The sequence below is a fragment of the Tiliqua scincoides genome, chromosome 3 (assembly GCF_035046505.1).
Source record: "Tiliqua scincoides isolate rTilSci1 chromosome 3, rTilSci1.hap2, whole genome shotgun sequence".
Classification (NCBI taxonomy): Eukaryota; Metazoa; Chordata; class Lepidosauria; order Squamata; family Scincidae; genus Tiliqua; species Tiliqua scincoides.
In genome coordinates this window covers 162,487,378-162,512,399 of record NC_089823.1, presented here as the reverse complement: position 1 = coordinate 162,512,399, position 25,022 = coordinate 162,487,378, and the positions used below count along the sequence as shown (strand labels likewise).

Genomic DNA, 25,022 nt, shown 5'->3' with positions numbered 1-25,022 from the left:
CATGAAGGGCACTGTTGTCTTCGATGGCTCTACATCAGACCCCTTTGACATCTGAAGTGGAGTGAAGCAGGGCTGTGTTCTTGCGCCAGCCTTGTTTGGGATTTTCTTCGCTGTCCTGCTGAAGCAGGCCTTTGGAACTGCAACAGAAGGCATCTGTCTCCGGACCAGATCAGACGGAAAGCTCTTCAACCTCTCTAGACTGAGAGCAAAGTCCAAAGTCCAGCTGAAATGCCTGCGTGACTTCATCTTTGCAGACGATGCAGCTATCGCTACCCACTCTGCCAAAGATCTCCAGCAGCTCATGGATCGTTTTAGCAAGGCCTGCCAAGATTTTGGACTGACAATCAGCCTGAAGAAAACACAGGTCATGGTTCAGGATGTGGACTCACCTCCCTGCATTACAATCTCTGCGCATGAACTGGAGGTTGTCCATGACTTTGTGTATCTTGGCTCTACGATCTCCGACACTCTTTCTCTCGATACCGAGCTAAACAAGCACATCGGTAAAGCAGCTACCACGTTTTCCAGACTCACAAAGAGAGTCTGGTCCAACAAGAAGCTGACGGAACATACCAAGATCCAGGTCTACAGAGCTTGTGTCCTGAGTACACTTCTGTACTGCAGCGAGTCATGGACTTTTCGCTCACAACAGGAGAGGAAACTGAACGCTTTCCACATGCGCTGCCTCTGATGCATCCTCAGCATCACCTGGCAGGACAAAGTTCCAAACAACACAGTCCTGGAACGAGCTGGAATCCCTAGCATGTATTCACTGCTGAAACAGAGATGCCTGCATTGGCTTGGTCATGTTGTGAGAATGGATGATGGGCGGATCCCAAAGGATCTCCTCTATGGTGAACTCGTGCAAGGAAAGTGCCCTACAGGTAGACCACAGCTGCGATACAAGGGCATCTGCAAGAGGGATCTGAAGGCCTTAGGAGTGGACCTCAACAAGTGGGAAACCCTGGCCTCTGAGCGGCCCGCTTGGAGGCAGGCTGTGCAGCATGGCTTTTCCCAGTTTGAAGAGACACTTGGCCAGACAGTCTGAGGCAAAGAGGCATAGCCAGGGAGACAGACCAGGGACAGACTGCACTTGCTCCCGGTGTGGAAGGGATTGTCACTCCCGAATCGGCTTTTTCAGCCGCACTAGACGCTGTTCCAGAACCACCATTCAGAGCGCGATACCATAGTCTTTCGAGACTGAAGGTTGCCAATGGAAACTGTATATGATTGGTGTAGTTACTGTGGTTTGTTCACATCTGCCCTATTTAAGTACCAGGGATAGTATCTAAGTTTTACTCCTATCATATTTATCAGTATGATTTCTTATAAAGTTCTGCATGTTGTTTTGTTACCACTTTAGCAGATTTACACACCCAAATTGTCTTTCTTGCAAATACACTGGGCCCTTAGTATCTGGAGGGGGTCCATTCCCAGAGCCCCGCAGATACCGGTATTTGTGGATATGTGGGGGGGGGGAGGGGGATGCTGGCAACTGGAAGTGCCTCTTTGAAGCATCTGGGAGGCCTTCTGAGACATGGGGAGGCACTTCTGGTCATGCCCAGGACATCTTTGAGGCCCTGTAGATGCGTCAGCACCCGCGTTGAATCAAATCTGTGAACAGGAGCCCAGAGTCCCATTCTGTACACTCACTGTGGTGATTGATCCATTGCAAGCATAATGAACTCAGCCTGGCTTTCTGCCTAAACTTGGAGCTGGAAATTGTCACCATAGTTGTGAAACACTATGGAGACACCTGGAGTGCCTTGGAAATCCAATACTAAAGCAACAAACCTCCTTCTTCCTCTTCAGGGAGGAGGTGGGCAGCAATCTGTCCAGCATTTATGCTGGAATTATGCAGTCATGAAAGGATGGCTGGAACCAAAAAGTAAATGGGGAAAAAACAATTCCCCACCCACCCCAGCTCTAAACTTAGTAGTGAGCAGGGAACTCCCATGGAAGCACAAACAGGAGCAAGACTCTGCTTCCTCCCCCCCCCCCCTCCAAATATTTTAACAGACACATATTATAACTGAAAATTTAGGGAAAACTTTTTAAAATCTGTTGTTTTCTAAAGGTATTGATTTTTTTTTTCACTTCAGGATAACAGTCTTCCCCTCCAGTGAGCATATTCAAAACTGTATTGGAAAATCCTCTTGGAAGAAACAGAACACCAAAGCCCCCTTGGCACATGCAACTAGGTGTGGAATTCTTTGGCTCCTGTATTTAATTAGGATGACAGGCAGGTTCACTGAAAGAATAGCGTGTTCAGAACTGTATCTTAAGGGACTAGATGATCTTGAATACAAGTCATGAGGTCGCTCCCTGAACAAACATAAAATTTCATAAATGTCTAAATAGCTTGTTACCGTGCTTCTACCCAAGCTGTAAGTTCACAAACAAGAAAGGGAACGTCATTGTTTATATGCCAGAAAAGCACTTAAAGTGTGTTTGAACAAACCCAATATACTTTTGGTTTTGCTTGGGGCTGCCAAGAACAGATTGGCTATATTATAAGGTGGATTGCAGCATACTAAAGAAGCTTATTGGACTAAAGCAGTTTGTATGCTAGATGGTATCAGGGTTCTCTCTACCCAGGCAAACAGCGTTGTCTTAGGCCAGTCTTTTATAGTAGTGGAGTTATATCCAAGCATTTAAACTATACTGTGCTAAACTGTACTTGAAATAATATAAATCTTATTCCACTACATTGAATGAAGAAATATTTGAGTGTAAATGAATATTTGAGTGTAAATGAATGCATTTGAGTGTAAATGAATTTTAAATTAAAATAAAGAAATAATGGAATCTTCTAAATGCATTTTACATGATATGGTTTATTCTCTGAAGTTGTAGTGCGTAGACTTTAAATTTTCCACATACTATTAGATTTGTAGTTTTTTTGAAAACTAAAAAACCTGAGGAGACTAAAGGCCCAGTCCTATCCAACTTTCCAGTGCTGAAGCAGCCCTGAGGTAAGGGAACAAATGTTCTCTTATCTCAAAGAGGTCTCCATGATTGCCCTCTGCCACAAGATGCAGCGCACATCCCATTGGCATGGCTTCATCAGTGCTAGAAAGTTGGATAGGATTGGGCCCTAAAGCACCAAAAACCCTTGGTTTAAAATTCTAGTTGAGAGGTCTTCAGAAGTGTACAGTGGACCCTCATTTTACAGTAGTAATCTGATCTGGAGACTCCATTGTGTTATGAAAATATTGCAGTGTAAACTCCACAATGCATTGTGTTTTGGTAATTTGTGACAAGATCTCAAAAGTTGAAGTTTCTGCCACAGAACTAAGCTATTTCCCTCTGTAAAAGATGTTTTAAAAGAAACCTCCTGCACTTTTAGGAGACATGGTTATCAGTTTATATAATGTTACAATTATAGTATTTAAATTACAAGTGTACATGCTTCCCTCAATACTCATAGCTATGTTGTTAAAAGTATTGCTACTGGCTGATAAGCTCTCTACAAGGCTTGTATTTGCATCAGTGTTTGCAGTAGCTATATGCATCCCTCTGTATGCAAAGCCATGATGTGTAAAGCACTGCAGTTGGCTGAGATGCTACCGAACACACTTGCATCCCTGATGGCTTATCTATAGCCCATGAGGTCCTGTTGACAGCAATCATGAACCCACTGTAAAATGAATAACTTATTTAATAGTGAACTGTTTTACTACTGAGAGTCCATTGCAAAGTGATTTGATTGTAAATTGTAAAGGGTTCGCTTGATTGTATTCAAGTTCAGTGAATTAACTGCCAGGGATGTACAAAAAAGAAAGGCACCAGCTGCTGCTTCTGCAGAAGTATATATCTTTGTTGCATTCAGGGTGTGTGTGTGTGTGTGTGTGTGTGTGTGTGTGTGTGTGTGTGTGAGATGAAATGAAATGATGAGGGGTGTTCCACACACCGTATCTTTCCCCCTCTCCCCCCTCTGGCCCACTGCTGACTGAGGTGGTCCAGTCTGTGATCCAATCCACTTCCTGCTAGCTGAAGGGGAGCTGGGCAGCAGCAGCTGAAATGACCCCTTGTCATTTCATTGCCCCCTCCCTGAACTCGATGCAAAATCTTCCACTCTTCTGGGGCATTTTTGACAGGACCTATGGTGCAAGGAGGCTATGCCCAGAGCAGCCGAAGAGGAAGGAAAGGTGGTGGGGGACTCTTCTGCTGTGCACAGCTTCCTCCATCCCCTTAGTCATGTGGGGGTGGGTTGGTGCCTGTCTTTCTTTTTGGGAGGATGGGGGAGAGAAAGGCAGCAATTTGGCTGACTTGACCAGCATGTGAGCACTGAGTGGTGCAGCATAATAGTAGAGCCAAATTGTTTCCCAGACACTGATGCACCTGTGAACCACATGTTTTCCACGGAGAACATTTCCATGTGATGTGGAAACCTGAACTGGATAAGCCCTGCATGAATACAGCTTCCCCATTTCATATAAATGGCAAGAGCATTGACACCCAGGGATGTGGATAGTGGGCCTGTTGGGATATGCATATAGCAGATCTCTGCCCTCTGATGCTGAGGGAGAAAGTTGAGGTGTTTTCTGAACAGGCTGAAGTCACACATATGCAGGATTGAGGAGACTGAATGTTCAGTCTGTGCCTGAGCAACAGTTGCTTAGTCTGAGGACCCTGGCCAGAGCCTGCAGCTTTATTGGACAAGGTAGAATCTTTTTGGTTCCTTATGTCACCTAGCCCCTTCTCACCTCAAAGCTACTATACTACCAGCTGCTTACCTCACCAATAAGCCACCATTGTATAATAGAACATATGAGACCTGTGGCCTAGGACCCCCATTCAACATACCTGTTATCTTACAGTCACACAGAAAAAATTAAGATAATTTCCAAGACAATCATTTTGTTCAGCATAAGGCACAGAAAAGAGCACTGCTCTTGTAGGTCTTATAAGGACTAGCTATATTACCTCAAAATGAAAGTAATTCCTTCTTCCATATGTACCAACCCATTCCCAGAGGTCATCGGAGGGAATCCTGCAAAGTGTTCTTGAGCAAAAACTGGATTGGCAGTAACAAGGGTCAAGACCTTCTCTGTGATGGTGCAGTTGCTATGGAACTCCCTCTTGGTGGAGTTGAGGACTATGTCTTCCTTGTTAGCTTTACAGCGAGAACTAAAAATGTTTCCTTTTTATTTAGTTTTCCCACTCTAATTTTGTTGTTTGCTTTATTATGTATATTTCCTTAAATTGACGGGGTTGCACTGTTGGTTGGTTTTATAGGATGTTACATTGTTTTGAAGTTGTTTGTATTGCTGAGTTGCTTCTGATTTTTCTCTTTGTTACTGTTTTGTTTTTATGTATAATTAATTATATGGTTAGTTTATTGTAATTTTAATGAACAGCCCAATACTGCATAAATCCCTGTATGGTAGCGCTGGTGCGGCTTCCATTGCATTCTGTGGTGGGCGGGATTTTGGTTGGTGGAGTTCTCCACAGGGTAAGGGGACTTTTGTCCCCTTTCACCAGGGTAAGTCCCTGCAGTGGCTATGGATCAACTTGGACCTGCACCAGCTCAACTGCTGATGCACATCTGTGTTGCTTCATGCAGGTGGATCAAGCCCTCAAGGTGGATCAAGGGGTAAGTCTGTGGTGGTGAGGATCACTATCAGCAATACCCTGCCCCCCAGAGAGGTGGGCCAGGTCCCAAGATGGACAAAAGAGTAAGACATTCCAAAAACATTTTCAGGAAAAAACTGGCACTTCCTGCTTTGACCTCTGAAACATTGAAAAGAGTTCTGCATCTCCAGGGAAGAAAATGCTTCGGACAGCTTCCAAAGTGTAGGAATGTAGAATAAGGATATGCAACTATAATTAGGAAAAGTCCTTTGAATCTGAGAGAGCAATGCTGTGGAATTTCTTCTGCAAGAAAAGCCACTTTGAAAGTGGGAATATGAATCCACTAAGAAATATTCTTCAGTTTATCATCATGCTCTGATCCACTTCAACTAATATGTTCATGAATTCTCCCAGTCTTGAGCACTTAGATGATTTCTAAGGGGTGGCAATGACATGAGAATAATACTACTACTTCCCTTCTTTCTTGCAGTTGATGTTTTTGGCATTGGAGATGGGAATGGGATGAACATTCTCTAGTTGCTGGAATTATGATGATTCATAGTTATGTCTTTTTTATGTAACTTTCATATGATGGTATTTGGCTTGTAGGTAAAATCTACCCTGTTCCCTTCTAAGAACTGCTAATACAATGAAATGTAGGGGTTTTATGAAATGTGTGGGTTTATGTGTGTGTGTATTTTAAGCCATTTCTGCCCAATGTTGCATATATGCAACAGGGAGCAAATGTGTACACCTGTGGGCTGGGCAAAATTAGTGTATTAATAGACAAAAAGCATTGGCACCTTACAGACAAGTGGCTCTTGGTTACCTTTCCACTTTCAGAGACTTCCAAGCATACCTGGCCCAAACTGAAGTGGCACACAAAGCAACTGCCTAATTTCCATCGTTTTTAATGCTCCCCTTTTTCTGTTGTGTGTGTATGCATATCAACACACATATCATATGCATATGCATCATATGCATATCAACATATGCATCATATGCATATCAACACACATGCCCTAACACCACCTCTTTGCTTGCCAAGCCATTTAGAGCAGGTTAGAGAAGTATCCACCTGCACCCTCCTTACCTTCAGCTTTGCTGTGTGCACGCCATCTTTTTGCCCCCTTCTTTCTAGGGCACATCCCTGCCCTCCTGGAATAGCTGCCCTTTTGGGGGAGGGGGATAATCCTTGGAATGATACATGGGAAGAGTGCAGTGGAAGAGTGGAATGCTGCAAAACTGCAAAGAAGGTGCATCTGCATGATGTTTCTGTACCACATACCACACTGTTCTTGACTAATTGCTGGAGGTGTTTGAAAATGGCAAATGCAGAATAATGTGATATAACACAAAATTTGCATCAGAAAATTGAAATTAAACAAATTTTACTAATAAAATGAAATAATTCCAATTTCACCCCTCATGGCCCTGTTTTCTTTCCAAATGCATTAGAGGCCTCTCCAGGGCCTCTGATGGCTGGAAAGATCCAGTTAAGGCATCATAAGTTCATTCATCTTATTGGTGCAGTACTGGTTTCCACTACTAGATGGCTTCATTTGTATTTTTCAGAAGGCACCATTTCTCTCCCAGGGTCTTATTCTCATTGCTCCATTATCAAACTGCAGGAAGGTGAAATGCTGGGTGTTGCAAGCAAGCACACAAGCTGTGGTTGTGTTGTGAAAGGTTGCTCCCACCTTTCATATAATACTGCTTTTTGTCTTTTTCCGTTTTTTATTTACTGAAATTTGCAAAACAAACAAAAACCCCCACCAAAGATCCCTGCTTTAAAGGGAACTTACCAAGTCAAAATGTCCTTTTAAAGCAGAAAATTGCTAGGACTTTTTGGCTGGGGTAAGACCTTAAAGGTCCTAATGGGCTTGGGGAGGTTGCACAGAGCCCGTGCTTCCCCCCCCCCCCTGTGAGCTCATTATCTCGTTTGAGGTCTTACCCCAGCCAAGGTTCCTTAAAGGAGAAGACTGCCTTGTGGTAGGGTGGTCCTTTAAGAAAAAAAAAAAATTAGATGGAGATTAACAGGAAGCGTTTAAGGAACACTTCCTGTTAATCTTGCTCTGATTATAGTATTTGCATGTGACCAGGCTGCTGGGAGGTAAAGAAGAATTTTCACTAGTAAGTTTAAATTGTGTGGAAGGGGGCTGGGGGAAAGGTATCTGTGGTTTCAAGTATCCGCAGGGAGGTCCAGAACAGAACCTGCAAGGATACTGGGGCACTCCTGTATTCAGATCCTGCCGTCCTTACTTTAGAAAGCTAACAGTCGTTTAGATGTGGTTTCCAGTAGTCTCCCATACAGGTGCTTTTCAGGTCCACTTAGTATTAAGTGCTCACAGACCATTCCTGGGTGGCTCTTTTTGTGGAATCTTTTAATCTTGATTAAGAGTCTTTTGTTCTTTTACGCCAGGGGTGTCCAAGAGGGCCACATCATCTCTCTGACACTGTGTATCGGGCTGGGGAAAAAAGAATTAATTTATGTTTAAAATTTGAATAAATTTACCTAAATGAGTATATTAGAGATGGAACTTATATGAATGAGTGAAGGTCTTGCAATAGCTCAATGCCTATAAAAGACCTTGCACAAAGCAAGTCCAGCCTTTCCTTTGCTGCCACTGCTGCTTCACAGATGTGAAACAGCAAGAGGTGGAGGGAGCCCATGGCCCACAGCTCGCGCGGGAGTTCAAACAGCTGGCCCTCACGCTGAGAATAGTTGCATCAGTATGGGCCAGTATGGGCTCCAGCAAGTCTCCGGAGGGCCAGCGGCTCATTGGAGGCTCCCCAAGAGCCAGATTGGGGGTCCCTGAGGGCCACAAGTTGCCCCCGGGCCAGGGTTTGGGCACCCCTGTTTTACACCTTTGTATGTTATGTTTGATGCTTGTGGTCTCTTGTATCCTTACAGAACTCCTTTTTATTGCATATCCTGCATAATTATAGTTTCCATTTTTTTGTTCACAATAACAATGATAGTTTAGACCATCCTTTTTTCTTTTGCCCCATGTATTACATACTGAAAAGAATCCTATCTATTGGACATAGTACAGGTTGCTTTATCTGTACTTCTTTTTTCTGTAACAGTACTTAGTCACTTTTGATATAAAGTAATTATTACTCATGCACATATTTTTCTGTGTTTTCATCATTTCAGTGAATCCAGCCAAAAACACTGACTGCAAGGTCAGTTATAACAAAGTAAATGCATAATGCTAAATCATTTGGAACAGGGTTGCACTCCATATTTCCTTAATGGGGTAAAGTTGTGTTGGTAGTGATGAAAGAAAACAAAGAAGAGAGCATTGTAAAGGTGACCTTAAATAGTTCTTGTGTCCTTTGAATCATGGGCTGATGTAGGGTTTTCCCCCCTACTCTAGCTTTAAAAAGAAGATCCTGAACCTGCATTGTTGTGTAATGAGCACAGAGCTGTCTCCGTTCTTGTGATCAGTCCTAATTCATTATGTTGTGGTTATGGATGGTTCAATTGCAGTGTACTGGGATGCTGCTGGGATCATCTTACTCCAGCTTGTACTGAGTGTGAAACTGAAACTGACCAGCATCTGTTCATTTTTCTATGAAATTATCACTATTAAAGCACCATTATCTTTGCTACTCTTCCAGTCATGTGCTGCTGAAGGGGAATATTTAATAAAGGTTTGATATTTTTGTTTGCAACTGGTATTATGCTTGAGGTAACTCCTCAAGGTAGTTGTTTTTATGCCTTACTTTGGAGTATACTTGACTCTCATGCCCGATTAGTACAGTACAGGCATCCTCCCTATATCTGCAGGGGATATGTTCCCGCTTTCCCTGAGGAAGCTACTGAAACTACAGATAAAAGTGAACCCGATACTATGGTGCTGAGTGCTGTTTCCCTTTCTTTGGCACTTCATTTGCAGCCTTTCCTGTTACAGAACACAAGAAGCAGTCAGCCAGAATGCTAGAGCAGAGAGACAGCCAGAATGCTAACAGGAAGTAGATAGCTTCCTGTTAGTGTTCTAGCTGTCTCCTTCCTCTAGCATTCTTGCTGTCTGCTTTTTGTGTTCCTCCTCTAGCATTCTGTAACAGGAAGGACTGCAAAAAAAAGTGCACTGCAAAGGAAGGCAGATAAGTAATGAGTCCACAGGGTGGAGAACTGCGGATAAGTGAAACCATAGATCTGCAGATATGGGGTGACACCTGTACACCTTTTAGTCAAACAAGAGTTTTAATGTAGGACTTAACACTTAAGGTTAAGTGTAGGGTGTATGATAAGAAAAATACATGAAAACATATTTAACTTATAAGTATTAGCACACACAAAGTCCATAAACATTTCAGTAAGTGGTATCAATCACATTTTCTGCATGAGTTGTAAGAATGCACAGGATTGTGGGGGGGTGTGCACACATGAGTATTTTAAACTGGGTTGTTGGACAAATACATTTTGCAGGAACTAAAGAGGTGAGGCTGCACCATGTGAAATTCAGCAAAGGGATTAGGATTTGGCACCACACATCGTTTTTGTACCGGCTCTTAGGCATAGTCTCTGGAGACGAGAACAGACTGTCATCCTGTAGCTGAATGCTGTTGGCTTGTTTGAGCTGCTTAGTGTTTTTCTTTCCTTTTCCGCATTCCCTATCGTCATGTAGTTTTTGGTACAAGTTGGTGTTATCTGGATAAGCAGACTGTGGATCTTAACTTGAAAAGGTATGGCTCATCCATTGTAAGAGAACTGACAAGATTTTATGTTAACACCAGGAATTGTTGAACTCCCCTTTAGCTAGCACAATGTAGTATTGAAAAATATGTTCTGTACAGACATTTTGCAGTTTTAAGCAGAATAATATCCTCATTTGAACATGCTTTGAGTTTTAAGTCAGGATTTATTAATACATACAAGGTGAAAAAATTAGTCACTACAAAGATTCCTTCCTAGCTCATTTGTTAAATTGTACAGAGAATGTCTTATAAGGGTGCAGTCTTATACACATGAAAATCTGTGGGGCTTACTTCAGCACAGGCATGCATAAGCTTGTACTGTAAGTTTCCTGGTTTATTGCTGACTTTAAAATCCAGCTTGTTGTTCTGTTAGTAACAATTTCAGTGCAATTTGTTGCCAGTTTTAAAAATGCTTGCTGAGACTTGCCTGATTACCAGTTCTTAGTTTGGCTCTATAACTTTAGTACAATTGTGAATTAACCTTCTTTTTTCAGAATGCTTTTACTGAAGCTAGGTTTATAATGTTAGTAATTTAAAAAGCCAGTCTACTTATTAAAATATAATGTTAAGTACACCACCTGTAGTAATAGATGCTTATATTTATTTGAAGAGGAATGCATTTCTGACTATGTACCTTAGAAGATCGTTCAAAAACTATACTTATTTATGATTTGGGGTTTCATCTTGAAGTTGTGCAGAGGCATTTCTATGGAATTATTATTCCAATACTTTGAAATGTTTATATTTACACTCTCTGGCATTTGTATGTTTCATATAAAATGATACAGTGTCTTCTGTGACATTCATTTTCAAAATCTTACTAAAGATAATTACTTGCAGAATATTGTAATTAATTATTTTCAAATTTTAATGTTGGTGCACTTGTGCAGTCTTACAAAATGTACAGTATTTTAGGAACTGACAGTGCAGTCCTATGCATTGCTACTCAGAAGTACTGTAAGTCTCATTGCTTAATGGAATCTACTTCCAGGTAAGTTGCATAGGATTGCAGTAATCAAGAGTGACATAGTTACTTGGTTCTGATAAGTCAAACTGCTTATTATCTTCAACAGTATTATGAAAATTCTTAAAGAATGCAAAGTATCTGTGAAAACAATTTTTCTTATTCTTGCTTCATAGTAAAGAAATGATTGATATCACATATCTTCTCTCCTGTGTCAGTTTGAATAACAGTTGTACAGAACACGCTTACTAAGTGTTAATAGTGTTATTAATAATAGCTTTAAGAATGTAGATAGTTCTACATTATTCTGAAGCTTCATCCCCATTTCTTTAAGCCATTTCTGCCCAACGTTGCATATATGCAACAGGGACCAAATGTGTGCACCTGTGGGCCAGACAAAAATGTATTAATTTAAAGATGTAAGTAATTGTAGAACAAAATGTTTTCACAGGAATATTTTCACATTTATTTCTATCATTTTTTTTTACTTACTTGTTTCTCACTACTACATTTCCAAAGACTGCTGGAATGCAGAACTTACATTTTTATTGGTGCACATATGAGGAGGCAGTGTTTACTGTAAAGTCTGATACCAGGAGCTTCAATTATATGAAAGACTGGTAAAATGAATGACAAAATACCATTTTAAAGGGTAGCAGGGAGGAGTGGCAAACATATTCCATGATTGTGTAGAGAGGTGAGTAGGTTGCTCCTGAGTGTGTGTGCCTGCTGGTTTTTATAGCACATATTCAGTGAATTCCATTCTCTACCCTAGGGCTTAGGGGTCTCTCAAGGATCCTGGGTCTTTGCCAGCTTTTCCCAAGCCTTTACATATCAAGAGGGAGGAGTGGTTGTGTGCGAGTGGTAGGTATATAAGCTATTAGATGAGTAACAGAAGGAAAGATAGAGATAAAGCCTCAGTGCCAGCACCCAAGTGCTTATGTCCAACCCTCCATTCCTCCCTCTCTGTCAGTGTTAGTTTTATGCTCAAGAACATTCCAAAAATTCTGTCTCCACAATCTCCTCTAAGGCTATTTACAGCTCTTTCTTGTGGAGGAGGTGAATTTGTGTCTGAGCTGTGCCATTTCAGACTGCAAGTGCAAACTGATTTTGTTGAATGTTCTTCTATACAGATTGTTCCCTCAGCACAGAAAACTAGCATCTCAGGAAGAAGTCTAGGTGAATGATTCTTGAAATGTTGAACTTTTGCAGTGTTTTGCTGATTGAGGCCCAATCCTGCAGAACCTCTGCATCACTGGAATGCATGTTCTGGCAGTGCATTGTGCTTTATGGTGGTTTCATGTGACCCAGCCAGGGGTCTGCACAGCCAGGTCACTGCTGCATACGGCAGGTGGCTATATGCCAGTGGCCAGCAGAGAAACCCCAGCGCTGGTAAGTTGGTGTGGGTGATGGTTGGAATGGGAGAGGGGGAGGAATGGGGTAGAAACTTGACTGGATAGGGGTGTGGGTCGAGGCCGGAAAGAGTCTGGTATCAGTGGCAGCAGTGCTGTTGACATCTAGTCCTCCTTCCCAGCCTCTATCCCTCGACCCGGATCCACTCGGCCTTGAGCTAGCATTTGTACTTGACACACAAAGCCCTGTTTTCAGTGTGGAAGCTGATGCAGATCCAAGTAGGCCTGGGGAGACTTGTCGCAGGGCAAGGCAACAAATGTTCCCTTACTCTGAGGAGGCTTCCAGTACCTGAAACTCCCCTGCAGGATGCAGCATGCACTCTGTTGGTGCTGCTGCAATGGCGTCAGGGGAGTTAGGTACTATTGGGCTGCCCAGCAAAGAAAGTAAAAGAATTGCCTCTGACTAGGAACCTAACATTAATATATATTCATAGGGAAGATTAAGAGCAACCTAAGATTTGCAAAAGCAATTACTTTTTACTATCTCTGTGTCTCAATAGCAGGGATGGTTGCTCAGGGCCATTAGGTAGATTTGGGAGGTGCTTAGGGTGGTTTGGGGGCAGCAGCATGGCAAAAAGTGAAAGGCAGAAGATGATTTCCACATTGAAAAGGGGGCTTTGTGTATCAAGTACAAATACTAGAGACAGTAATGAGTGATAAACCTCATACGAGAGGTACTCCCATAAGACTGTTTAGGAAAGGCTAAAGGATCAGGTTTTGGCAAGTGGGAATGGAGAAAACAGAGGGTAAGAAGTGCAACAATTCAGGGAAATAATTTAAGGACTGTGATAGCAGATGGGGTATGTTGTATAGATTGTGATCCTCAGACTCAAAATAATAATTTTGCTCTGTTCACAAGTGTGCTGCCCTTAGTCATCTTTAACAGCAGCACAAGTTCCCTACTTACCAGCTCCCTACACCTCCCAGTTCCTTACCATCTTAAGTCCCTTTGCATGTGCTACAGCTTATTAAAAATATGTTTGCAAGTTAAAGAGTTTGCCTTATCCATCATGCTAATTTAAACAAAATGGGAGAAGCTAATGTTAAGCATTCAGTAGCAGCCCTTGGTGGAAAGCCCTGTATGAAAGACCGTGTGCTCCTGTCATTGCAGATAGTTGAGGCTCAATTCATCTGGAATGTGATAGAATTATTTCAGACTTCAATGTTATAGCTCTTGAAAATTGAAGATAGCTTGGGTTAAGAGCGTTTTTCGGTTCTCTCTCACAAGTAATACAGTGTCCATAAAGTTCCTACTGCATTTTGTTAGATCTGGAATTCCTTAATCTGATCTCTTAATGTATTAATTTCTCTTTGTATAAATATGAAAACTCAATTTTAAATCCTTCAGTCCTTGAAGGTAGCCCATAGATTTTGATTGAGAAATTGCTTCTAAAAGGCTGTTAAAAACCTTTTTTTTTTTTGGATCTCTTGGAAATTCAGCTAGATCAGTTCAGGTTTTTGAGGAGTAGTGGCACAGACCACTAATAATATCGTTATAGTTTAAAGAAACACGAGTGTCTATGAATTTTTGCAGGCAAGCTATAATATATACAGAGCTTCAGTTGAAGCTAACACATATAAAGCAAAATAAATCTCACGAATGCCTCAACTGCAGTTCCTGGCTCTGTAATAGTCTCCAGAGGATAAGAGAAGTTAATATAAAGTATTTTTGTTCTCCTGGTCCTCAGCCAGATGTTTTAAATTCAGCAACTGATGCCTCATATGACATTGAACTCCAGTGGGAAAAGACTGAAAAGCTTTATTCTAGGCCTCTAATATCTTTCTGGCTTTAGTAGAATTTAACACCATGTCTTAGCATTCTATTCTTTTTTTGTCAGAAGGCCTATCTGCTTTGTTAAATAAAAATATACTTGTTGAATGAGAGAAAAGAACTTAGAAGTGTATGATGACACTCTTAAATCCATAAGGCCACACTCTACCATGCACCTTAATATGCTCTAATCCACATTTGTTTAGTGGTGTGGCGTTGTGTTGGGTTTCTGTAGATTGGTTATATAAGTAGCAGTAAACTTGCAAATGCATGTGAAGTCATGCATTTTTTCACAGATACTTTCACTTGACAGTTGATAAATCTTTTGCTGTAGCCAGTAGAAGGCAAACAAATTAGTTTAGAGATTGAGGCAAGGGTCCACCAGCTTGGCAAATAACTAATTGCTCCTTTTAGTTTAAATGGCAGGTTTGGCAGAGAACTCCCCAAAGAGGGTATTTTGAGAGCCCCCCCCCCCCCCGTTATCAAATGCTCTAATTCAGGAAGCATTATTGCTGCTAGTGGCTTCAGACTTCCAAATAAGTCCAAATGACTTGATTGTAAATTTGGCAAATGACTAAGGGCACAATCCCAACTCTTCGCTGAGCAAGAGATGCAAGTCCCTTACTTGCAAGATGTAAGTCCCTTACTCTGACATAAGTCCCCTTACTTTGAATTGCTTTCCTTTGACCTTCTAACCTGTGTTGGATATGGCGCAGACCAGATGGCCTGCCTATTCCAGCACAGGTTAGGATTGGGCCGCCCAATAGGCTAGTAAGACTTTTTGTATGCTTGAGGAGTTGTTAACCCAGAAAAAATGTTATTAACCTGCTTGCTGACGTATGTGTACCTATTTTAGAAATTTGTGTACTTACACCCCACCCCCACCCCCAAATTGCAAGGGTTTCTTGCATGGACATGCAAGCAAGCAGCCTGGAGGGACACAGCCAGAATGTTAACAGGAAGCAGGACAGCTCCTGATTCCTGTTAATGTTTAGTTAATCTCCTCCCACTAGTGTGCAGACTGCCTTTCTCCTTGTTGCTTTCCTCAGTTAATCAAGAAACTGTTAAGCAACAAACGGCATGCTTCCACTGCTAATAAAGAAAAATGAAGGTAATGGGGCAGGGGATGCTCAATATTGTACTTTATATAGGGTTCTCCCATATCCATGGTTTCCGAATTCATGGGGAACCCTGGAAAGGCATGGGTGGGGGGTGCCTGTATATATTTATTCAGATCTCTTTGGTGAGGTGGTGTAAAAGAAGCATTTGTCTAGAATGGAAGATGAAAATGTGTTCTAAGTTGTTAAAAAAAAAAAAATAAGGCTTTAAGTACCATGGATAATGTATGGGGGAAAGACAATTCTCTGGGAAGCAGTAAATGGGAACGCCTTCTACTGAGTCAACCTATGAGTTCACCTAGGTCAGATTGTCTACACCAGTGTTTCTCAAACTGTGGGTCAGGACCTACTAGGTGGGTTGCAAGCCCATTTCAGGTGGGTCCCCATTCATTTCAAGGTCTATTTTATTTTTAATATATTAGACTTGATACTACTATGGTATGTGACTGCATTTGAGGAAATGTTGCAGATCTGTACTTTTAACAGACTGATATGTATATACTTTTAACAATGATAGTCAATGGTTCTTACTCCCGAGTAAGTGTGGATAGGATTGTAGCCTTCAGGATATTTAGAAAAAGTTCCCCAAACAACCCAAAGGCTGCAGTCCTACCCATACTTACATAGGAGTAAGCCTGATTGACTATCATTGTTAAAAAAAAGCAGATCAGCAACTACTTGGAAGGGTTAGAAGGATTCTTTATTTTAAATACATTTTTAAACTTATTGTAAACATTTAATTTACTTGATTGATTTTGTCTTATGGGGGATGTTAAAAATTTTCCTGCTTGATGATGTCACTTCTAGCCATAATATCATGCCTGGGTTAATGACATTACTTCCGGTGTGTCCCGATGTCATTCAAAAAAGTGGATCTGAGTGCTAAAAAGTTTGAGAACCACTGGATTAGAGTTTTGATTCAGCAGAAGTCACAAAGTTGCTTTGAATGTTGAAATGCGAATGGGCCTGTTTGTGGCGCATAGGCTTTTATAGAAGTAGGTTCTCCTAACTAGAAAAACCTCACTTCTTTTATGTGATTACGACGGTGAGACAGTTGAGTTTTATAAGAAGCAACAACTCATCTGTTCCTTAATAATAATAATTAATAACTGGGTATTTATATACTGCCTTTCTGTTCATTGAATTACTCATCTGACTTTATTCAAGGCGGTTTATTCAAGGCAGGCTGTTTCTAAATCCCCAAGGGGATTTTTACAGTCATAGAAAAGTTCTGTCTTGCAAGAACTGCGCAACATTTCAGATTGATCTTTCTGGTCTGGTATCACTTCTGGCCCTCAGTTGCCTCCCACGCTGGCTGACAAGCAGCTCCTTCATCGCCCACATGAAGGGCAACCAAGACGCTTCTTCACTCACACCAAAGAGCAGGTGGAATAACTCAGCTCGGCTTGTCAGCTGCTTGAAGATATAATATTTTAGGTTGACATTTGTGGATTTAAACAAAATATTATTTTAGAAATATTTCAGTGTTCTTTGTAAAAAGGTTAATATTGCAGATGTGGAAATTATAGGCTATTCATTATATAATAGGAATTGGAACTGAGTAACTTATTTTTAATGAAAGGGGAGCCCCCCCCCCGAGAGATTATTCAATTTGATATCATTATCTAGAACTCCACTGTTAGTTATAAGAGTAACAGAAGTACAGTAAAAGTTGCAGATTCTGGCATCTCTGGGACCAAAGGGTTGCCAGATACCATAATTTTCCAGATGTTAGAATGTTACAGACATACCACGCTTTAAAATTGGAAGTAGCGTGTTTTTGCTTCTTTCAGTCATTCTGAGCCCAGTAGAGGCCACAGGTGAATGCATGTGGCCTCTGCCAGGCTCTGAAGTCTCTTGGGAGGCGATGGGAGCATAGCTCGCCTTGCCTTGGGGGGTCAGGCATGGGAGTCCCCCTGCATCCACGAATCCCTGTATTTGTTGTTGTTTGGTAATGAGGCTGCTTTTGAGTACTGTATTCAAGAAGACTATTGCCTTGTAATTCTCAAATAGGATATCTCCTTCAGCTACATTTTCAGGTCAGTTCTGTTTTCAAGCAACAGAGTTGAAACTTCAAGCAACGGAACACTGAAACTTCCATAGCACATTTTGTTACATAAAAGTTTTGTGCTGAATTGTGTGTTTATTGCTTTTTAAAGAATAATTTGCAACACCTCCTTGAGTTATGGACTGTTTATATGGAATTTTAGTCCAGATATATCACCAGACTTGTTCTTCAACAAGTTATTTATAACTGTTTACCTTTACAACTGAGGTATTTGTTGAGCCAAGGACAGCTATTGTTTGAGAGCCTTTTGTTGAGAACGAATCATTGCAAAAATAGTGATTTTAGTGATCACTGCTATTTTCATTGAATCATCACGTTTTCATACTATATTTGTTTTGCTGTATCTTTCAGTCTGTGACTTATCAGTGTAGTACTTTTAACTTAAATGAAAACTGACTGCTTGTTGCTTGCAAATGTGTGTTAGCAAACACAGATGTGGTATATGTGAGTGAGAGAAGAAGGAGAGACAGAATATAAGCATGTGTCTGGAACCCCTGGGGTAATGGAGAAGCAGCACTGCAGAGGTGATCTGAAGTGGAAAAGCATTGGTCGAGAAAGGATTACGCATCCTTCGTTATATCTCTGATCTAAATTACCTCCTCCCAAAGCAACTCTCTTGGGGTATGTAAAGGGCTTTCATGTAATATATAGTTAAGCCCTCAGGACAAGGGCATCGAACATAAGGCCTGGGGGCCGGATGTGACCCACAGAAGCTCTTTATCTGGCCCTTGGGCTCTAAGCTGCTGAGCAGTGCTGAAGTATCACTGTTGAAAGGGCAGTCCACATGATAATTGAGCTCTCCCAAATCTTGAAAATATGGTCAAAATTTACATACAAGGGGCCCCCATATCTGCGGATTCACTTATCTGCGGATTGGATCCAGCCCCCCAGCGCATGCACCCTAGCATGTACCCCCACCCCTTGTCTCCAGAGGGGCTTCTGAGCTCAGCAGAGGCCGAGGACATCCGTCCCCGACCTCTGCTGAGCTCAGACTGAGCTCGGGATCTTTAAAAAGCCCTGGAGGGCTTTCCTGGGCCTCCCAATGCATTATAAGGCATGAAAAAGTCATTTCTGGTTTCTCTGTGAAATCTTAAGTCACTTTTTTTTAGCCCTAGAGCTTGGTCTAAGCTTGGCAGAGATTGGGGACAGATATCCTTAGCCTCTGATGAGCTCAGAGACCCCTCCAGAGGTAAGAGGAGCAGAGCTATTTTCAGAAGTACAGTAAAAGTTGCAGTATCTGGCATCTCTGGATAAGGGGGCACACCTATATTTTATCTTCTGTCATTTGCAGCTAATGAGTTCCTAAGTGAGAAAAAATGCTTATTTCTGGTTTTGACCTCTTTAATGACATCACTTCCTGCCTCATGACATCACTTCCAGCACTCAGCAGGCATCATCATTGCTGTTCAGCCCACTGTATGAAACATGTTTTACATCCCTGCCTCAGGAGGTTTTCCATTTCTGTTCTGTAACTTCTTTTTCTTTCCCATGTACAAACACTCCACGTTTGTTCAACCCTACTCACTTATTTCAGTCATCACCAGAAGAAACGGTTGCCTAGTACAGAGATTCTCAAACTTTTCCCTGCCACGATGTACCTGTTCTGCGGTGGAGGGTGTTGTGACCCATCTCCTTCTCCAATGCTGAGCCTCCACAGGCCTGAGAAGGCCTCTGGAAGCAACCAGTAGTTACTTTCACGAACCCTACTTTTAAGTGCTATTAAAGAAACACATAGGTACTGTAATGGGTGCCCTTCCCCCCCCCCCAGATCCAAGGGTCTGCAGATAACTGAATCCATGAATACTGGGGATACCTGTACTTGGCATTTATTTAGCACTTCTTGACTCTCAAGAATAGCCATTTTAGCCATTTTTCTACTTTGCTGAAGCAGGACTGGAGAAATCCTAACCCCCTAAATATTTGATAACCCCTCATACTTTGTAGTAAAGAGTGGTGCATGGTCAAACACTCTGGTTGCCATCCTACCCTGCGCTGAAACAGGCAAGCCAAGAGGCTTGCACTGTATCCAGCGCAGGATAGGGGCCCAAAGCAGCTCAGCCAGAAAAGTTTCCCCTTGCCACCGGGTAAGGCGCCCTTGTCCCTATGGGTCTCCTCAGACTTGCGCCAGCATAAGTGCTGGATTCCAGCCCCGCCTCCCGCTTCCCACCCGCCCACCCCAGGGGCTACCTGGGACTTGCGTAGGTCCAAGTAAAGGGCCAGATTGTGCCCTCTGTCAATTAAGTAAGAATATAGTTAAAGGTGAATCACCAAAGTGCAGTGAAGCACATTGTGCAGTTACTTCTTTAACTGTCAGCAGATGGAGCTGATGCTTTATATGACTTTAGTATAAAGAGTAATGAAGTTTCAGGAATGGCAAAAGTATTAATTACTCCTGAAGGGAATTTCTTAACGTTGCTTGTAAATCAACCCAGCCTCATATGAGGCCAGGACTGGCCTTATAATGATGCACAGAAATACCCTTCTCTTTGGCCTCCAGATTCCAGATGGATCTGTGCCTCATTTACCTGCTTATAACTCATTGTTTCTCAAACTTCCTGGGAGATTTACTCCTGGGATAAGTCTTTGCAGGGGCGGGGGCAGAGACAGTAAAGCGATCCCCAGGATCGTGCCCCTGCAGGGGAAGGGGGGGCTATTTTTCAACTAACCTTATGTGCTCCCAGGGTCCCGGGGGTGTGGGGAGCCCTGTGGAGTGCTTTCAGGGTTCCCTGTGGCTTCTAAACAGTGAAAGTTCCAAGCACAAATAAACCGGAACTTCCACCTAAAGGAACTTGTCCCTTAAAGGGAATGGGGCATCCTTACTTGAACTGGTGGGTGGCGAATCACTGCTCTCTTATATCTGTGTGTGGGTGGGTGTTTTTTTAATAAGCTGTAGTCCAAGGCAGAAACAAAAGATTGTTTTCACAATAGAGATTAACATCATTATTCTTTATATCATCATTGTAACAAACCACTGTCGCCTGCTTGTGTTAACAAAGGTGGGTTTCTTTTTGTTTTGTTTTTTACTTTGGCAGTTAAGAAAAAATGTATTGCAGCATAAGCAACAGACATCAACTACATGGGTTGCAAAATATTAAAATATTTGGTAAAGTAACTATTTGCAGTAGTTAGAAATGGTTTGTGTTAGCCAAATGTTTTCAGTGAACACTAGAAATAATGTGCTAATGACTTAAGTATTCCAGGGATGATTAATTAAATATAAATTTAATAAAAATCAGTAATGAAATGTAGTCCAGGAACAGCCTCAATGCATCACATAGTCCCCAGTGCTTTCCTAAAAGCAGATATGCTGGCAGGGGTGTGAATGGAAGAGAACAGACTTTAATGCAAGGAAGGTTAGGAGTCTTCCTCACAGTTGCCTCCTGCACTATACAGGTTGAGTCTCCTTATTTTCGAGGGTTCGGTTCCCAGAACTCAAATGGATGGCAAAAATTGCATTAAAGCAAATCCATTTAAAAAACAATGTCCCTTTGCTAGGCAATTTAAAAACAGCCTTGCTTACCTTTGTGATGTAAGACAGAGTCATTAGCCAGACAATCTATCAATCAGTCTCTCTCCAGGTACTTAGAAAGGCTTCTCTCTGAGCCAGTGACCCCTCCCTTCACCCAGAGTGCATGCTGAGAAAGAATACAAAGTGATTATCTTTCTTTCACATGCTCAGGGGAAAGGGAGGAGTTGTTTACCTTGGAGTGAAGCTGTTCTAAGTGTCCAGAGAGGGAATGATTGATGGATTGTCAACCAGCTGCCCTCTCTCGTTAACGAGTCTATTGTTAAACAACTTTTTTCCTTTAATTTAAAAGGGCCCTTCTCATAGCATTGAGATAAAACTGCAGGTGAAAAATCTGTGGATAATTAGGTTATACCTGTACTCATTTTGTAGAATGGCTAGAGCCTGCAGTATGAAGCAGCAGTTTGAAAAGGATGCAGATCTCCATCTATAGATTGATGTTGATCCATTTTTGAGGAAAGATAGCAGCTTGATGTTGAAGCACCATACTTTAACCTTCTTGGATATAGCATTGTCTGTTGGTCTGGGGCACCGTTTCTTGAGATTTCTCTTTGGACATCTCAAGGAACATTGCAGTGGAGTTAAGTTCCTTTTTTTGTGCTGACCCACATCTTTTTTTGCATAGTCACCAAACAGTGTACATCAGTTTGCTTTCAGCTGTAAGTATCTCTATAACTTTTCTAAAATTTTCTAAAATTTTGCAGTCATTTTCTAAAATTAATCAAGCTACTCTTTAAAATGCATGATATGAATGTGAAACATGACCAAGTAGCATGAAAATAAATAATAAGGTTTAAATTTTAGAAAGCTGATAAGTTGTTGTGGAGTTTTTTTTTTTTAAGCATTCTGTGACATAAAGGTTTCCAAATCAAGTCTTCAATGTGGTAATACATCCCTAAGATAGTATTGTTGCTATTTTGCAATAATGCTGAGTATGATTCATGATGCTAACTGATCAAAGATATCACTTGGTATACTTTACTCTGAAGAAAAAATATTTTTGAAGGTCAGGTTGTCTCAGCATTATGAATCATAGACGCTGTCTTTCAACTTATGAAGTAGTAGAATTCTATGGGTGACGTCAGAAAGATCTTTTGAATAATTTACTTTGCAAATAACAAAGTATCTTATGACCCCTTAAAGACTTAAATTTATTGCAGTAAGCTTTCTTGGAGAAGAGCCCATATTATCATATGCATAAGCATTATCTCTATTAAAACATCTAGCTGGAGAAGGAAACAAGGTAGAATGAAAATTATGTGACCACATAAATTAAAACACATGGCAATTTATAGGGTCAAACTACACTTTAAGTATGTTATAAAGAGATTATCTTAGCATAAGAAGTAAACCAGAAGCATCTCTTTCTCTGTTAAAAAGCACCTCCTATTCCTTTTCCTTAAAGTGCTCTGCAGGCTTGTCTCACCCTATCCCCCAATATATCATGACCTATGACATTTATTCACCACCTGCCCCACTCTCATCCTCTTGAAGACCTCCTGCTTCCATAAATGATTTTGCAAACTCTTACTTTAACTCTCCCCTTGAACCACCAATGTGGTGCCATCTCTCTTTCTTCAACTTCTTCCTTAAATAAACACTACCTTTCAGTATAATAATAAAAATATTTCAAGCCATTGGTCTTCCAACAAGTTGATGTGCATGTGCGCGCACGCACGCACGCGCACACACACACACACACACACACACACACACACAGTCATTTTAAGAGCCTTACAGCACAATCCTAACTTGCTCTGGAACAGGCAGGCTGGAGGGTCTGCCCTGTATCCAGCACAAGTTTTGGGTTGTCTGAGGCTCTACCTGAAGCAAAGGAAATCCTTTCCCTTACCCCAGGGGAGAGCTGCAGCAGCTCCAATGTGGATAGCAGCCCCAATGTAGATACTCTGCACCACCTAAATCAGTGGGTCAAATCAGAGCAGCTTAGGACGGAGGCTAGGATCTGGCATAAGTGCTGGATCTTGGCCCGCCTCCTACTCCCTATCCCCACTACCGGGCATGCCCGCTGTTTGTCCTCCCCCAGCCTCGAAACACCTTCCTCCCGCCTCCTCTTCACCCACCCCATGCCCCCCTGACCCCCATGCTGGCTGAGCTCAGCTGTTGCAACCTTACTGAGTTCCAGGGCCAGTTTTGGTGTGGGGAGACCAGCACACATCTGTGTGCCAGCCTGTCTACCCTGAGAGTGGCACTCTTCTGCTGGTGCAAGGACTTGCACCAGTCAAACAGGCGCTCTGGTCCTTAGATAAGTTTTGGGTTCTAAGGCTGCAATCCTAACCACACTTTCCTGAGTAAGGCCCCTTGAACAAAATAGGACTTACTTCTGAGTAGACCTGGTTAGGATTATGCCCTTAATATATTTTAATGCAACACTTGAGATCAGGTCTTTAACAGACTAGAAGAGCAAATAGTCTACCCATCTGTTTGAAATGTGCTACACATATTGGTTCCATTTATTCCTCAAAGCAAATTTGTTTGTTTTTTTCTTGTTGTATATGACAGATCTTCATGTCATCAGAAGGAGCAGAAGATACTTTGGAATATTTTCCCCATCCTGTAAGAGAAACGCTAACACGACAGCATCATGCATATTGTTGGTGCAAAGGTGACAACTCTTGCATAAAACCATCAATTCAAAGAGCCCCTGAATACCGTGCTACTTTACAAAGGACTTCCCTTTCCGATTTTATCAGTGGTGCTCTACTAGAAGCATCTACATCATTGGGAGCAAGAAGTGGTATACTAAATATCTTGGGAGGATCAACTGGAAAGACCATGCTAAAAGGTAAAGCAAGGTTAATGTTATTTGATAGTATTTGACAGTATGACAGTGGCATTTACTAGGGCTGCCAACTTTTCTCAGGGTTATAACTGATAGAACTGAATAGTGATGTGGTGGTTATTTATTTTCAACAAATTCTTAGATTTAAAGCTAACATTTCAAGTTTTAAAAAGAATCTCATGGAACTTGAAACATCCTTAAAAATAAAATGTTCCATCTTTTCATCTTGAAGACCTATGCTTCAAGACCTATGCTTTATTAATGTTAAATTAATATCAATTTTATTGTATATAACTATTGTTAAATAGCTATTGTTAAAATAATATCAAAAACATGGATTCACAGAATGCCCATATAACATTTGCTTACCATTAAGGCTGTTACGGTAACATTTAAATATATAAACCAGTACTGTTGTTTGGTAAAAATATTCCAGTGTCTTGTATCTGTATTCTCTTTTAATGGGTGCTACTTTGTTACTTTGTCCACTGCTTGAAAGGCTCAGACCACCAGCATAGGTGAATCATGCTTTGTCTGGTTTTACATAATAGGTGCTGTCCATGGATTGCCATTTAGCAGCAGTTAATACTCAAGGCTTTGTAAGAACCAGTTGTTCCTCTGTTCTGTAGTCAGGTCACCTAAGTCGCTACCTATCTCTTATGCACTGAAAGTTTCACAGGAAATCTCCCTGCTGATTTCTATAGGCCTGTGCTCCAGCTTCTTTGAATCGTTTAAACATGACTATGTAGGTCTGCTATTTCAGAGAGTATCTAGAATGTTTTACAGATTGTAAAACACTTTGGATTATAATGTCAACAAAGCACTATAGAAATATACTGTGTTTTCATTATGCTTACATTAGATGAAGAAGTGTGGTAGGGTTCTGTGATAAAGTAGGTCTTAATGAGGTTGGAGTTAAGGAAACGATGCAGGTCAGAACTGTTTTGGATACATTCAAAATACGTTTCTGTCTCTGTATCAAATAACCAAGATTGTTTATGTTCCTGAAAGTTAACAAGTCTTTTATCAAAAGATTTATAAAAACAAGGATGAAATAAATACTTTTTCCTATTTTTAGA

General features: G+C 41.4%; 1 protein-coding gene across 1 annotated transcript in view; it reads left to right on the top strand.

Moving 5' to 3' along the window:
* The window catches only part of PLCE1 (phospholipase C epsilon 1), a 148,629-nt gene that overhangs the window by 26,712 nt on the left and 96,895 nt on the right, over positions 1-25,022 (top strand). Inside the window, exon 2 of the mRNA XM_066619359.1 lies at positions 23,664-23,946. Within this exon, the coding sequence (XP_066475456.1) occupies positions 23,664-23,946 (283 nt within the window). The remainder of the gene's footprint in view (positions 1-23,663; positions 23,947-25,022) is intronic.